Raw genomic sequence first — 15137 nt, forward strand, 5'->3', positions numbered from 1 at the left:
GAAATAATATTGTCCTTTGGAGGACACTGCTTAGAAATAATATTGTCCCTAGGCGGATACTTATAAGAAATACCATTGTCCCTGGTCGTCTGTCTTACTGTAGACCAGTCCGTTTCTGATCAATAACTTGTCAACGAATTGACCGATTTGCTTGATACTTCAGGTGTGCATTGACATAGGACAGTAGATGACCGGCATTGAAAATTGGTTCACTAGGTCATAGATCAAGGTTACTGTCACAATAAGTGTGAGAATTGTTTCCAATCAATAACTCATCAATAAATTGACCAATCAAGTTAATGAATCAATTCTATGAATTGGCTTGATAATTCACATGTGCATTGGCCTTGGACAGTAGATGACCCCTATTGAAATTGGGGTCACTTGGTCAAAGGTCAAGGTCAATGTCACAATAAGTTTGGGAATCGTTTACGATTAATAACTCGTCAACAAATTGACGGATTGGCTTGATACTTCACCTAGCTGTGCATTGGCCTTGGACAGTAGATGATGCCTATTAAAATTGGGATCACTTTTTCAAAAGTCAAGGTCACTGTGAGATTAATTATAAATTGATTGATGTTGGATATGTCATTAAAGTATTGAGTGAAGGGTGTCAATGCCTTTATGGGGGCATCTGTTTCCGACTGTGGAGCTCTTGTTTAATTTTTGATAGATATTAGAGGTTACAATAGATAAAACTGTTTTCCCATCACTTTTAAAAAGGAAAAAAAGAAGGTTCAGGCTCATCCATGTGCATTTTTCATTGTCTTAGGCATGTCAGCCGTGTAATATTGATGTCTGATTTTGTTTTCTTAAAAGGAAGTATTAGATAATCATGACATGTTCTTGGATCTGGGCTCCTTATTCTTTGCACCTGCAAGCTTAAGATAGTTGCCCATCTAAACAACCAACCGTAAATGTTATTTTCTATCCTTACATTTACTTTTACTGATACTTTAAAAACACTGATATGAAATATTTATTAGTGTTTTAACCAGCCATGCAGTTATAATACATCAATAAAATCACATCTGAAAATAAATCTACATGTACAGTCCAACCCCTCTTAAGCAGCCAGTCAAGGTAAACAGCCAAATTGGCTGCTTAAGCGGGCGGGCCTCTTAAGAGGGGTAAGAGGGGGTTGGGTCATAGGTAGTCTGGAGTTGATGAGTGGCCAACTGTTCAATTTTTGTATAAACAAAATGGTAAATATGTGAACATGTACTAAACAATGTATAGACTTAAAATAATTTTATTTCTTCCTTTCTAAAATCAGCTATAAAACAACATTATCATTCAAAAAAATATTATATTAATCTTTCTCATCATCATCAATATCATCATCATCATCAGAATGAAGTCAATGAAAAATAACGTCCCAATGCCTGGCTAAGTCTTTATTTTTCAGTCAGCATTTCGCTGAAACATGACTGGCATGTATGAGCCAAAAAGAATCATTCTCATGATTCATTGTTTACACCATGCGCGTTGTATGGCCCAATGCACTTAAGATGGGAACAGTTGTGAATCAGATATGCGTGAATAACTCTCGTGTCACTATCAATCCCGATTGTTTTATGTTAACGAGACGTTTACAAATTCTAGCATCAAAAAAGTCCTCATGTATTTCCTTTGTCCCGACAAAAGCGCGCAAAAATTATTCACCAATGTACAATGTCACGTGATAAGCGTGCGTGTATTGTTTTTTGGATAAAAACTTTGTAGCACAGAGAATATGTAGATCAGTTGATTTCGGCTAAAAGTTTCGTTGTTCTTTTTAACTTATAATTGGTTGATAATTGTCATAATGTGTGATTGAAATAGTATGATTCAACAACTACAAATAATAAATTATGAATTAATAATCTCTTTTCCAGTAATAATAGGTGATATTCGCACATGCGGAAACAATAAGATCAAACGGTCTCATATTGCTTTAAACCCGATAATGATAATCCGCCGCTAATTAATTGCAATTTGCAAACTGGCTGTCAAAATGTTTATCACACATCACGCTTCAGTACTTCACAGCCTAATCCGCAGACTGGAAGTATGTTTCAATTTTTTTCGCCGTTGCGTCGGTGTACTTTTGCCAATGTACATGTACATGACTGACTTACTCGCGCGTGACCACTCATATGGGGGAAATTTAACATTTGGGATGCAAAATTGCTGACCGCTGGCCGGAGAAACGGGGTTACCACTTAAGAGGGGTGCATTATATAGTGTTTAGGCGTAACAAAAATAATTGTTTGTTTCCGGTGGCCCGACCCTACCTAATTTTTTGCCGCCGGTCCTAATCTTTTTTGAGCCAAAAATTCGAAAAAAATCGGACCGCGTATTTTTCGGCGACGGTCAATAAACTTGTCAAATTTGTCTACGTTATCCGCATATCATTTTTATTGTTATTGAAGCGCACGTGGTAGCTGGCCAATCAGCAATGAGTTTGCTCACACATGATATTGGGTCATTCATGCGCAGACACTGTACACTTGGAATACACAGTCAGTTGATCTTGTTGTCTGCCTACAATATAGCGGCCGATGGCAAACGTCGTATTTAAAGATTAGCAAATCAAAAGAAGCGTACTAATAAATAAATTATTTATAAGCTGATTACTTAACACCTTTCTCCCGACTCTCGATCTGAACTAAAGGATGATAATTAAATAATTAGTTCTATTTCGACGATGTTACACCTTTTTGCCGATTATTGTTTGAAATTAAAAGGTGATAATTAAGTTGTTTTTTACCCACAAAAATGCTATTGTAAAGCAATATGGCAACCAAATTGTATATTTGCTAGGTTTTGCAATGTCTGCAGTCAAACGATATGCACATTTTAATTAATGTGGCAAACGCGTACAATTTTTCGGACTGTCGTTTTCGGATACAGTAATTATTTTTCGTCGATTATAATTTATTTTCGAAGTTCTTTATAGAAGAAATAGAATGACGAATGCACATGCGGTGATACGGACGGTGTGGTTTATAATATTTTAAATTGTATTCACCTGAAAATACAATTGGAAAGACTATAAAAAAGAACAATTAGTAAAGGCTCTGGATGGGTTGGTGGATCTGCCCTTTATTCCTGTTGGATTCCTGCGGCTGCGGTTCCAAGACCCCCGGCCTAATTTTCAGGATTTCAAATTTGGAACAATCGACACCCCTATTAAATGTTCATCTATAAAATAACTTATGTTTGTACTTTGACAAGTACCATACTAATTATTTGTATATTGAAAAATGTATGTTACATTATGATATGTGATATCACTGATATGCCCTTGTTGTCATTAAAAGAATATAAACAAGTTGATAGTAAATGTGTATATAATTATTTCAAAACCAGTTTTCGCGCAGCTCAGCTGGTCGGCTCAAAGAAATTTAGGGACAGCGCTAGCCCTGGTAGATAGACCTCACGACACCAGAACATAATATAATCTGAAAATGTGGTCCTTTGGAAGCATAAACTGCATCCAAGAAATATAATAGCACACCCAGTTTGATTGGGTCTGTTCATGGTGATAATGTTACACGCAACACCACTCGCGTCCCCCAAGCATGGCTTTTGGGCTATTTAATATATTATAAATTATAAATAATATAGTATATACTCCATGATTCCAAAGGAACGGAAAGTATAACAACACTGAATTCCTATAGACACTGAGGGTCAAGCTTACTGCGACTTTAGTAATGCCTTTTATTGGTAATAAAATGGACTATTAAAGCCGCTGCCAGAAGTCAACATTAAACTCGGAAATAAGGAAAGCAACAAATGCAAAATTTATGAACAGCAAGTTTTTATTTCATTAAAGCATTTAAATAAAGCCATATTGCGTTACAAACATCATCAAATTTATTGTACATACAGTTATACACAAAAAAATGAGAAGAAGATGCACCATGTACGACATTTTCTAAAAAAAAATATTTTTAAAAATAAAATTATTTGCCTACCTACCTACCCTAATTTTTTAGGCCATGTCAGTGGAAACAAACATATTTTTTTGTTAGGCCTTATTGACGGTCGCGGCACAGACCGGCCGCCTACATGGGGCGACCGGCAATGAGGGGTGACCAAAAGTAGGGGTCGGAGTGTATATAGTCTTCACCTGTTCAGAGAGGTAGAACATGCACCAAGGTCATTTTTCACGTCAAATGTTTAGATATTTTGTATTTCCTGTTTTTGTTACCAATCATGCTATTGTTAAGTTTCATAGAAACCTGTGAATAAGAGGATGGTAATAGATCTAACGAGGTGATAATAGCTTTTACCAGTAATGCAGTATGTAAAAACTGTTTGTTTAGACTGGTATCAAATTGTTTGGAAACAGTCAAATTCTGATCTGCATGATAATTGAACCGGTCTTTACCAGCCCTCCAAAACATTGATTTCCTATAAATTCACTTTGCGGTATAGACAGTTAATGGTCACTTAACAATTATGGCTCTTCGCCATTGTTTGATTGCCTGTTAATACGGCAGTTCGTCAAAGATAAACAACTGTTGTTTTGCCTTTAGAAACTTCTATAGTCAGATTTTTACCAAAATTAACATGAGATTCATCAGTTGAATTATTGTTTTCCACTCACTGATAATCATCATCATTATTTTATTCTTCCTTTTCCTCCTCCTTCTTCTGATAATCATCATCATCATCATAACCAGCAGCAACCACATTTCTACTAAATATATATAATTAAGACCACTCAATTAAAATAATTGATACACTTTATTTCAAATTTAAAGCATTGTTCTGCTTTAATTTGGATGTTTATTGTCAAAAAATATATTAATTTGTGTTTCAAGTTATAAATGAGTATAATGAAGGTTTTAGAAAAAATATGAACAGCTGTCTATATTCAGTGGCGCAGGCTATGTTCATACAATTCTGATTTCATTATTTCAAGTTAAGTATCAAAACAGGTTCTTATTTATCTCTGGCATTGTTTTTGAAAGATAAACTGGAGGAATAAAACACTGTTTGCATGCAAGTGTTAAATTCTTCGCAAGGAATTGTGTATGGAATACATTGATAGTATAACAAATTGCACAGGTATTTTAGTGTAAATTTGCTGTGTGCATTTATCTTCTCGTTTCAGTGTTTTATTAATGCTTTTTTTGGAGGGGAAGACATATACTGAATGCATAATGCATTTAGCATGAAAGTATTGCGTGTTATTTTTTTTTCTTCCCTTTTCGGATGCCTTGTATCTCTCTTTCATTTCCTTCATTCTCTTTCTTTTGTTCTTCATACGTGATCCTTCCGAGCAATAAACTCATTCTCTTTCTTTTATCCCCTTATTTGTTCCTGATCTCTTACACTTATTAATGTCCTGTTTCTTATATTCTTTCCTTCATTCCTAAATTCATTCCATCTTTCCATGATCACCTCCACCATTACTCCTGAATTCCTGAACTCCTGAACTGCATAACTCAATTAATTTCATCATTCCTACCCCCCTATATCCATCATTGGTTTAATCATTCATTAATTATTGACAGCTAGATACACAGTTTTATGGACAAACAATCACGGTAATGAAACTCAGTGATAGAAAATGATGCATATTCGAGTAGATATGTCCCCTTAATAATTACATGTAGCACTCTGTATTTCAGTATAATTTCGGTCAATGTGCCTGGTTGTTAAGACTGTATCATGCACAACACACTTGACTTTATCACACAATTTGTTATCAAACATTAGTCCACAAACTGGTTCATACATGTTCATAAATGTCTCACATGATCAAATGGTAGGAAGATTAAGCCTGCCATTTAATAAAAATGCCTGGCATTGATGCCAACTGGCAACTGCCAAATAAAAGGATGATCAACAAAACACTCATTTCAAAGAATTCATCATTTTCTTGCATAGAGTAATTTACGTAAACATCTGTTATTGAATAAAATTCCAAGAAGTTAGATGAAATACTGTTGCATGTATCAAAGCAATATTTTATGCTACCTCTGGATAGGTTGTAGTTTCATATCAAGCCAAAGCTTAGTATCTTTGATGTAAAAGCTTTTGTAAGGGCAATAGTGGGTAAATAATATAGTTGAGAAAACACGTGTCCTCTCACACAATTACCCGTTGTGTATTTAAATTAAAACTATTTTCGCAATATTGCTTACATAGCCTTGAGTTTAGGGAGATATTGTTGAGTTTACATTCAGGGAATAACCAGTACCAGGTGTTTTATAATATTGTTTGAGGTGCTTACTGATTGGGGATTGAACCCTTGACCTCGCAGTCTAGAGGAAGACACCATATCTATTGGGCCATTACCATTTCAGTGAACCAATCATGGGAAATGGTTACATTCCAACTTGGTGACACAAAAGATTTGATTTAAGTATTTATCTGATTTCAAAGTAATACAGATGGTGCACATTTTGAATTTTAATTACTGCTTTGGCTAATATTGAACAACAAATGCATTAAGCCCCTTTATCCCAGAGCAAGGCCCATCCATATTTGCTCATACTAAACTCTTTGCATGCTGGGTAATTTGTCGTCTGCTAAAATGTTGTCTGCTGAATTTCTAAAATTAGCATTTTCTTCGATTTTTTTCAAAGAATACTATCAGAATAGCAAACAGTTTGGATCCTGATGAGACGCCAAGTTTTGTGGCGTCTCATCTGGATCCAAACTGTTTGCATAAACCTTCAAAATCCGGTTCCAGCACTCAAAGGGTTAAAGTATTAAAATGCAAAATGTGAACCATCAGCTCTGCTTTGAAATCAAAAGAGAATCAATTAAGCTGCATATTTCGTTAGGAAGGCTCACATACATTGTACATATTAGCCAGCTCTGTGAAAAGGGGGCTTAATGCATGTGCGTTAAGTGTCGTCCCAGATAAGCCTGTGCAGTCCACACAAGCTAATCAGGGACGACACTTTCTGCAAAATGTTGATTTTTGCTAAGAAGAGACTTTTTTTAAACGGAAAATATCATAAAAGCGGAAAGTGTCGTCCCTAATCTGGGTTAACAATTAACGCTTACACACTTAACGCCCGATTCACAGAGCACGCCTCATATATTTCTCATCATCCTGTCTTGCAGGGTCAGCGGCATCGAGGGGGAAATCCTGGTGCGCAAGAAGGAGCGAGACCTGCGCTCGTTCCGCAAGTACTCGTGCTACATCATGCAGGACGACCACCTGCTGCCCCATCTGTCCGTGGAGGAGGCCATGATGTGCTCGGCCAACCTGAAACTGGAGGAGAAGATGCCCATGTCTGAGAAGGAATACCTGGTGAGGATTGTTATCCCCCGCCATCGGCGGAGGGATATTGTTTTGGCTTTGTCCGTCCGTCTTTCCGTCTGTCCGGAGCCATATCTTGGAAGTGCTTTGACGGATTTCATTGAAACTTGGTATGAGTATATATATGGATACTATGATGATGCACGCCAAATGGCATTGTACACCATCTGTTAATAATGGAGTTATGGCCCTTTGTATCTTGAAAAAAATGCTTTTTTGTGTCCAGAAGTATAATGGCGAGGATATCATGCAATTCAACCAGTTTGCTTGTTGGTTTTAATGACTTTGATCATTCATGACTTTTATTCATCATAGCATCTCTGAGACAGCAGGTGGTGATCATGTTAGAGAAGGAATACTTAGCAGAAAATTTTGCGGTTTTAATGAATTAATTACTTTTAAGCATTCATAGACGGAATACTTGGCGAGATTGTTATGGTTTCGATGATATACAAATTTTTTAAGCATTCTTAGAAGGACTACTTTGTGAGAATTGTTTGGTTTCTATTTATCATTTATTACTTTTACGCATTCATAGAAGGAATACTTGGTGAGAACTTGCTAAAATTCATTACCTTTACGCGTTCTTAGAAGGAATATCTTTAGGTAAATTTGTTTTTGTTTTATGTAAGTCATTATTACAAATGTATTAAAATTATTCAAAGGTTTTTAATCAAGCAATAATACTTTTCCCCCAATTTTAAGTTAATTTAGGCCAAAATTCCAAAATTCACAGGTATAGGTCCAAAAATGGTATGAAAAGCCCTGTTTCTACATAGCAATAGCCATTTGACATTTGTTGTTCAGGTGGATGACATACTTGAGACTCTGGGTCTCATGGACCACAAGAAGACTCGGACCAGCAACCTGTCGGGCGGTCAGCGCAAACGCCTCTCCATTGCCTTGGAGATGGTCAACAATCCACCTATCATGTTCTTCGATGAACCAACCAGGTACAGAACAATTACTATATTTTATAAAGTTTAAGGCCTTGGTTTATATTCTTTCCATCTGATTTGCTCCATTTTAATGTCAAAATGTTTTATTAAATTGACTTGATATTTATGCCAATAAAGAGTTGAATTGAACCCTGTAATGGGGGTAGTGCATTTTCCTTCCTTGAGGTTGTTCTTAAATCACACCCTGAGATATTTACTGAGTTTGTAATTTTATGTGTCTTAAGATTGCAAAGGTATGATCAAATCATGTAATTGTAGGGAACAACAGGTATATTGGGGCTATTTGGGCATAGATCAGTGTCTACAGGAGCTTTCTTTAGTTAAGTTCTTGATGAACCATCCACTTTTATGTGTGCATTAGAGCTGTAACGATTCACTCATCATTCGATTCGATTCGATTTCGATACCAAATGGTCCGATTCGATTGTTTTCGATTCGATTCAAATTAAACTATTTGCTGCTTATTTTACAAACTATTTCGTGTTTGGTTTGTGCAGGGCATGAATTAATTTGTTTGGTATTTGTTATGAGCTTATTAAGTTATTTTGTTGTAAATTTAAAGTCTTTAATTTTTAAAATACAATTTAAAAATGCATGTTTTGTAAGTTACACATTTATTGAACACAACTTCCTGTTGAGTTATTCATAAATAAATTATAACATAAAATGCACAATGTGTCACGTCTGTTAAACAGAAAAAAAACATGTAAGTATATAAACAATTTCCAATTGACTTCTTAACAGAATGCACACTGTTTAGTAAACAAACCAACTAACTGATTTCAACTCACGTCAACAAAACACTTTTTGCAAGTTGCCTTTGCATCAGAACCTACGCGAAACACGAAATGTTCCGTACATTTGATTGTAATTTTGACGGCGCGTCTTTCAGCGTGGTTTAAGAAGCCATTTTACCGACTGATGTAAAGCTCAGCATGTTATTCACTCATTCATTGGATGCCATATTGGCTATTGACCAATTGCAAGACGTATTACAAATGACAAGAAAGTTTAGACGACGGATTTATGAGGTAAGGATTAAAATACGGATCATTCGGGATTGCAGCATATCAAATCGAAATTGGCCGTTTTGGTATCGAAAATCGATTCGACGGCGTTGAACAGGTTTTTCGATGCATCGAACTGAATCGTTACAGCTCTAGTGTGCATATAAGAAAAAGTGAAGATTACATAGTGATCTCCTTAGTGAACAATACATTGATAAATCATTTTTCTTAAGCATACATAAAGCGGTCAAAATAAGAATAATTTCTTATTACATTTGCTTCAAAATTATGCATTTTGCATTAATCACCATCAATAGACATTTTACCTTGACTTTTGGTTCCCATGACTGGTATAAATGTTCAACAGAACCTTGTTCTTTGGACTTGAAATACATGTCAGGGATGCATGACCCATGCTTCTGTTAAGCAGTAATGGTGTTTTTTATCTCTTACACAAATATGTCTTGTATTTCAGTGGTTTGGACAGCTCTTCCTGTTTCCAGTGTTTGTCACTGTTAAAGAGCCTGGCAGCAGGGGGTCGCACCATCATATGTACCATCCACCAGCCCAGTGCCAAGCTCTTCATGATGTTTGACCATGTAAGTGGAATTGCAACAATGTTCTACCGTTTGTGTTGACAAACAAAATGTGCTGTGAAACTGCAGCTTATTTTCAAAGTATTGACATAGATAATTAATGTTTGTTTATGATGTTTGACCATGTAAGTGGACTTGCACGGAAATATAAGTTGACAAAAAAAAATGTGCCTGTGTTTTTTCATCATTTTTGGGAAGAGGTAGAGGCCTTTGGATTAAAAAATCTAAAATTGGTTTGTTTGTTTTAAATTTGTCCTACAAATATTAACACATTGAGAATAGAAGTGTTTTTAACATTGAATATGTTGAGATTTAACCCATAACGATGGACATGAAGATAACATGAATGATGTGATATTTAAAAAAAGAAGTTCTTTAAAAAAAAAGATAGATATGAGGAGTGTTTGCGATGTTTTTTTCATTGTTACATCACTTTTTCTGAATACAAGACAATGCAGTGATATGACTAAAATACTGTTAAAAACAGGGAAAAAAATCCCTACTAGAACAACAATAACAAAAGGAAATCTTCCTTATTCTTTCCACAGCTGTACATGCTTGCACTAAATCTTGCCCATTGTTTCCACAGCTGTTAAGCTAGCAGTAAATCTTGCCCATTGTTTTCACAGCTGTACATGCTATCAGTAAATCTTGCCCATTGTTTTCACAGCTGTACATGCTTGCAGTAAATTTTGCCCATTGTTTCCACAGCTGTACATGCTTGCAATAAATCTTGTTCATTGTTTCCACAGCTGTACATGCTTGCACTAAATCTTGCCCATTGTTTTCACAGCTGTACATGCTTGCAGTAAATCTTGCCCATTGTTTTCACAGCTGTACATGCTTGCAGTAAATTTTGCCCATTGTTTCCACAGCTGTACATACTTGCAATAAATCTTGCCCATTGTTTTCACAGCTGTACATGCTTTCAGTAAATCTTGCCCAATGTTTTCACAGCTGTACATGCTTGCAGTAAATTTTGCCCATTGTTTTCACAGCTGTACATACTTGCAGTAAATCTTGCCCATTGTTTTCACAGATGTACATGCTTGCAGTAAATTTTGTCCATTATTTCCACAGCTGTACATGCTTGCCAATGGGGAGTGTGTGTATGGGGGCGGTATCAAGCACCTGCTGCCGTACTTCAAGTCCCTGGGTATGGAGTGCCCTGCCTATCACAACCCTGCAGACTATGGTAAGGGTCCATTGTGTCCACTCCATTTGTGTGTGTTTCTATGTTATTTTAATAAAGTTTATGAGACCCTTTGCACATGAGGCTAGGTATAAAGTGTTTTCAATGTCTGAGGCTGCATTATGTAAGGACCGGGAATATGTCACAGCACTCGTACCTTATTTACATGCAAGTCTCAAAAAGTTGGGACGAAGTTTTAATTAAAGCTGCGATTTCCAGCATTTTAGTTCAATTTTGGTGTACCATTTTAGCGGAGGGGGGGGGGGGGGGGGGGGGGTTAAACCCACTGTACATGCTGTATGGTGACCAGCAACCAACTGACATGTTTCCGGGAAAGGGGATTGAACCCTAGTGGCTTAGGTGAAAGTGAATGAACTAACAACCACTGCACTAAAGGACAGCTTTTTGACTCCATTTACTGTGAAGCAAATATTATGAATCACACACTATATTTGGGTTAATGTTCATGGCTCCGCTCAACCACGAAGTCAAATGTTCAATGAACCTTAACACCTGAATGTTTTGTCAGACATTTTGAATAAGAATACACTAATTTATGATACAATGAATATTCTTGGCATGCATTAAAGGGATCTTTTCACGTTTTGGTAAATTGACAAAATTGAAAAAAGTTGTTTCAGATTCGCAAATTTTTGTTTTAGTTATGATAATTGTGAGGAAACAGTAATACTGAACATTGACCATGGTCTAATATAGCCATTATATGCATCTTTTGACGATTTAAAAACCTGAAAATTATAAAGCGTTGCAACGCGAAACGATGGAATAATTTGGAGAGTTCTGTTGTTGTGGTTTAATTTTGTGAAACTACGAAGATCGCTTATATAAAGTATAAAATACGTCTTTCACTTGGCAGGATGGCGGAGTGGTCTAATTGTTTTTTACTCCAGGACTCCGGGGGTCGCTGGTTCGAGCCCCGATGCGGTCTACTTTTTTTTTCCTTTTATTAATTTTATTCTGGAAATTCTACTGGAGCTTTTTAGATCCAATGTTTACATTTATCAATATAAAGCATTTAATGACAAACTTCAAAACATGCCAAAATCTGTGAAAAGGCCCCTTGAAGCCCAGTTTTTCCTGAATGAGATTCATTTGTTTTCAGTGATGGAGGTAGCGTCGGGCGAGGCCGGAGAAGACAAAGTCAAACAGCTTGTGGCGTCCGTTAGGTCTGGCAACATGGACAAGTTTGTGGCCAGTCAGGCACAGGCGTCTTCAAACAGGTGAGCAGGTGTAAAATTGAACAAACATTCATATTTTTACAACAGCCTGCATTTTGTTACAAAACCTTAACTGGCCATTGGAAATTTAAATCATAATAAAACACACTGATTTTATATTCTCACCTGAGTAAAAATTTCTCCTAGTAATCTATTATGGTCAGTCTATGTCCAGCGATTTTTTTTGTCCAATTGTGAAAAGTACCTGTACCGGTCCAATTGGGAAAAATTCAGTCGTGAAAACCCTCAAATTGGGAAAAATCGAGTCGTGAAACCCTCAAATTGGGAAATTGGTGTATTTGATTTTAATGCTCCCAAATACTTTAAAATTGATAACTTAGTGTTTTCAAGCTGTTCATATTATATTTAACTAGGTTCAAACTATAGAGCTGCACAGGGAAACTAACAAAATGTTACATTTACCCCCCCCCCCCCTCAATTTTTTTTTTTTTTTAAACATAAATTGGGAATTTTTTGGCCAGCAATTGGGAAATTTGTAGTTTTTTTCGTAATTGGGACTTTACAGGTACTTTATAAAGAAGGAAAAAAATCGCTGATGTCCTTTTTCCATTGGCATGTGTTGTGCAGTCATCAATTTTTTACTTGTTTTCTCTCCAGATGCCTAATTTTTTATTTCATTCACAATGATTATGTTGATAATATCCAGGGCAAGTTGGAGTCTTTTCAGATGTTTCCAGAAAACTAGGTCACCTGGTCAAATTTTATCAAAACCTTGTTACCACTCTAAAGGCAATATTTATTACCCTATGTTGATGAATTTGCATCAGAATGCTTATCTTGAAAATATCTAGACAGAGCTTGATCTGGTTCTCATGTGTCATAAAACTAGGTCACCAGGTCAAATCTTACACACAAAATATTGATGCAACTCTACAAGCCACATTTATTGCTCGATCTTGATGAAACTTTGTAAGATGATTCCCTTTGACAATATCTAGGCTGAGTTGGGATTTTGCTCATGTGGGCTGGAAACTGAATGGCTGGATACAATGTAAGAAAACCTTGTTGCCACTGTAGAGGCCACATTTATGGCTCCATTATGATGAAACATGGTCAGAATTTGTACCTTATAATATCAAGGCTATATTTGAAGCTGGGGTTTAAAGCTAGGTTATCAGGTCAAGTCTTGTCAAACGGTGTCCCTTGAACTCTGGTGAGCAATTCAGGGCCCTCATGGCCTTCTTGATTTATTTAGGGACAAATGTTGTTTTATTAGACAGGTTGAAACAAATCTCAAAAAAAAGTATGTCCATAATATTTGTAAATATATGTTTTGTCCAAAAATTTGCTTGCAACATACCAAAGTTGACTTACTGTCTTAAATAATAATAAATATACTTGCAAAACTGGACAATTCAAAGAGTAAATGATAATAATAATAATACTGATAATAACAATAATTATAATTTAATATTAGTGTGTATGAAAATAATTGAAGTAAACAACAAAAAATAATAATAACAATGATATTGTATAAACAAATAATAAAAGTAAATAATTATAATAATAATAATAACAATCATATTAATAAAGCAGTGACAGAAACACCCATGTGTATTTAGGACTTCCAAGAGCAGCATGTCTTCAATAGCCGAGGCCCCAGAGATTGATGTAGATCCCTCGGAGAACGATCATCTGCTTACAACCAGGAACGACACCACCTACGTACCTGGCGAACACTTCCTCTCCTGCAATGAGAAAAGCTCCGTAAGTGGGATTTGAAATTTGATTGGGTGGGATTCAGAATTTGGAAGTGATTTTTTGGGGATTCAGAATTAGTACATGATTTTTTGGGATTCAAGTTAGAGTTTTATGGTGAAACTCTCTTTAAGTAGCTTTTAGCTCAGCTGTTTTCGGAGAAAACCTAAAATATTGTCATAGCCAGCTAATTGTGTCGTCTGCCGTCCACGTCATGCTAAAACCTGGACATTTTGCTCTAAAATCAAAGTGCTTCCTCCTATAACTTTGAAACTTCATATGTAGATGCACCCTGATGAGTTCTACACGACACACCCATTTTTGGGTCACTAGGTCAAAGGTCAAGTTAACTGTCCACAAAAAAAATCTGACAAGCTTTCATTTATTCAAAACTGCACACGCCAGTTGGCACCCGTTATGCGTAGCTCTTGTTCTATTTTCATCCAGTAGGATTTGGGATTTGTAAGTGATTTTTTAGGATACCGGCAATACAAGTTAAAGATGTGAATTTCTTAGTACTCAGTGTTGTCTCACCAACTTTGCAAGTATATTGAGAAGAACTTAAGCTATGACTAAAATAAATTCTCAACAAATACACATCAAACAATATTTTAGCCAAATTCGCCTTGCTATGGCAAAATTCTTCTATTTTTGGCTATATTTATTTATTTTTTCAGAAAAAGTTTGAGCCAAATAGAATTTTCTTTAGCCAAATAGGTCAATATATAGCCAATGGCTTATTTGGCGAAAGGCAGAGTATGCCCTGTTTTTAAATCATTATTTTCTTTAAGTGATAATATTCAGAAAAATTGGAAATTTAAAGAAAATAATTACTTAATGTACTATTCATATTCGTTTGGGCCCAGCAGGCACCTCTTCAAAAATTGCATTATGATTTACATTTGTAGGATTTTTATTTAGGTAGCCTTCTGGGATTAATTAGGAAATTAATTGTTTTGTCGTTTATTAGTATAGTAATAGAGTGTTTATCAAGAGAGTTGTATTGATAGTGGCATACATGTAAATCTGGAACGGTTTCAAGATAAGGTTCAAAGTCATTAGGAGGAAGTTTAAAATAGTATACAAAGAGTTAAAATATTAGCTTCAAACACTTCCAATTATCATTTAAGCATTTTGGCTGATTTTA

General features: G+C 35.8%; 1 protein-coding gene across 4 annotated transcripts in view; it reads left to right on the forward strand.

Moving 5' to 3' along the window:
* LOC127880873 (ATP-binding cassette sub-family G member 1-like) overlaps positions 1 to 15137 on the forward strand; it is a 53458-nt gene that overhangs the window by 19241 nt on the left and 19080 nt on the right. For all 4 annotated transcript variants that reach the window (XM_052428345.1, XM_052428346.1, XM_052428347.1 and 1 more), the window contains exons 3-8: positions 7081 to 7270; positions 8087 to 8232; positions 9721 to 9844; positions 10922 to 11036; positions 12157 to 12274; positions 13855 to 13999. In XM_052428345.1, coding sequence (XP_052284305.1) covers positions 7081 to 7270; positions 8087 to 8232; positions 9721 to 9844; positions 10922 to 11036; positions 12157 to 12274; positions 13855 to 13999 — 838 coding nt within the window. The remainder of the gene's footprint in view (positions 1 to 7080; positions 7271 to 8086; positions 8233 to 9720; positions 9845 to 10921; positions 11037 to 12156; positions 12275 to 13854; positions 14000 to 15137) is intronic.

Source organism: Dreissena polymorpha, chromosome 5 (genome assembly GCF_020536995.1).
Source record: "Dreissena polymorpha isolate Duluth1 chromosome 5, UMN_Dpol_1.0, whole genome shotgun sequence".
In the NCBI taxonomy this organism is placed as follows: domain Eukaryota; kingdom Metazoa; phylum Mollusca; class Bivalvia; order Myida; family Dreissenidae; genus Dreissena; species Dreissena polymorpha.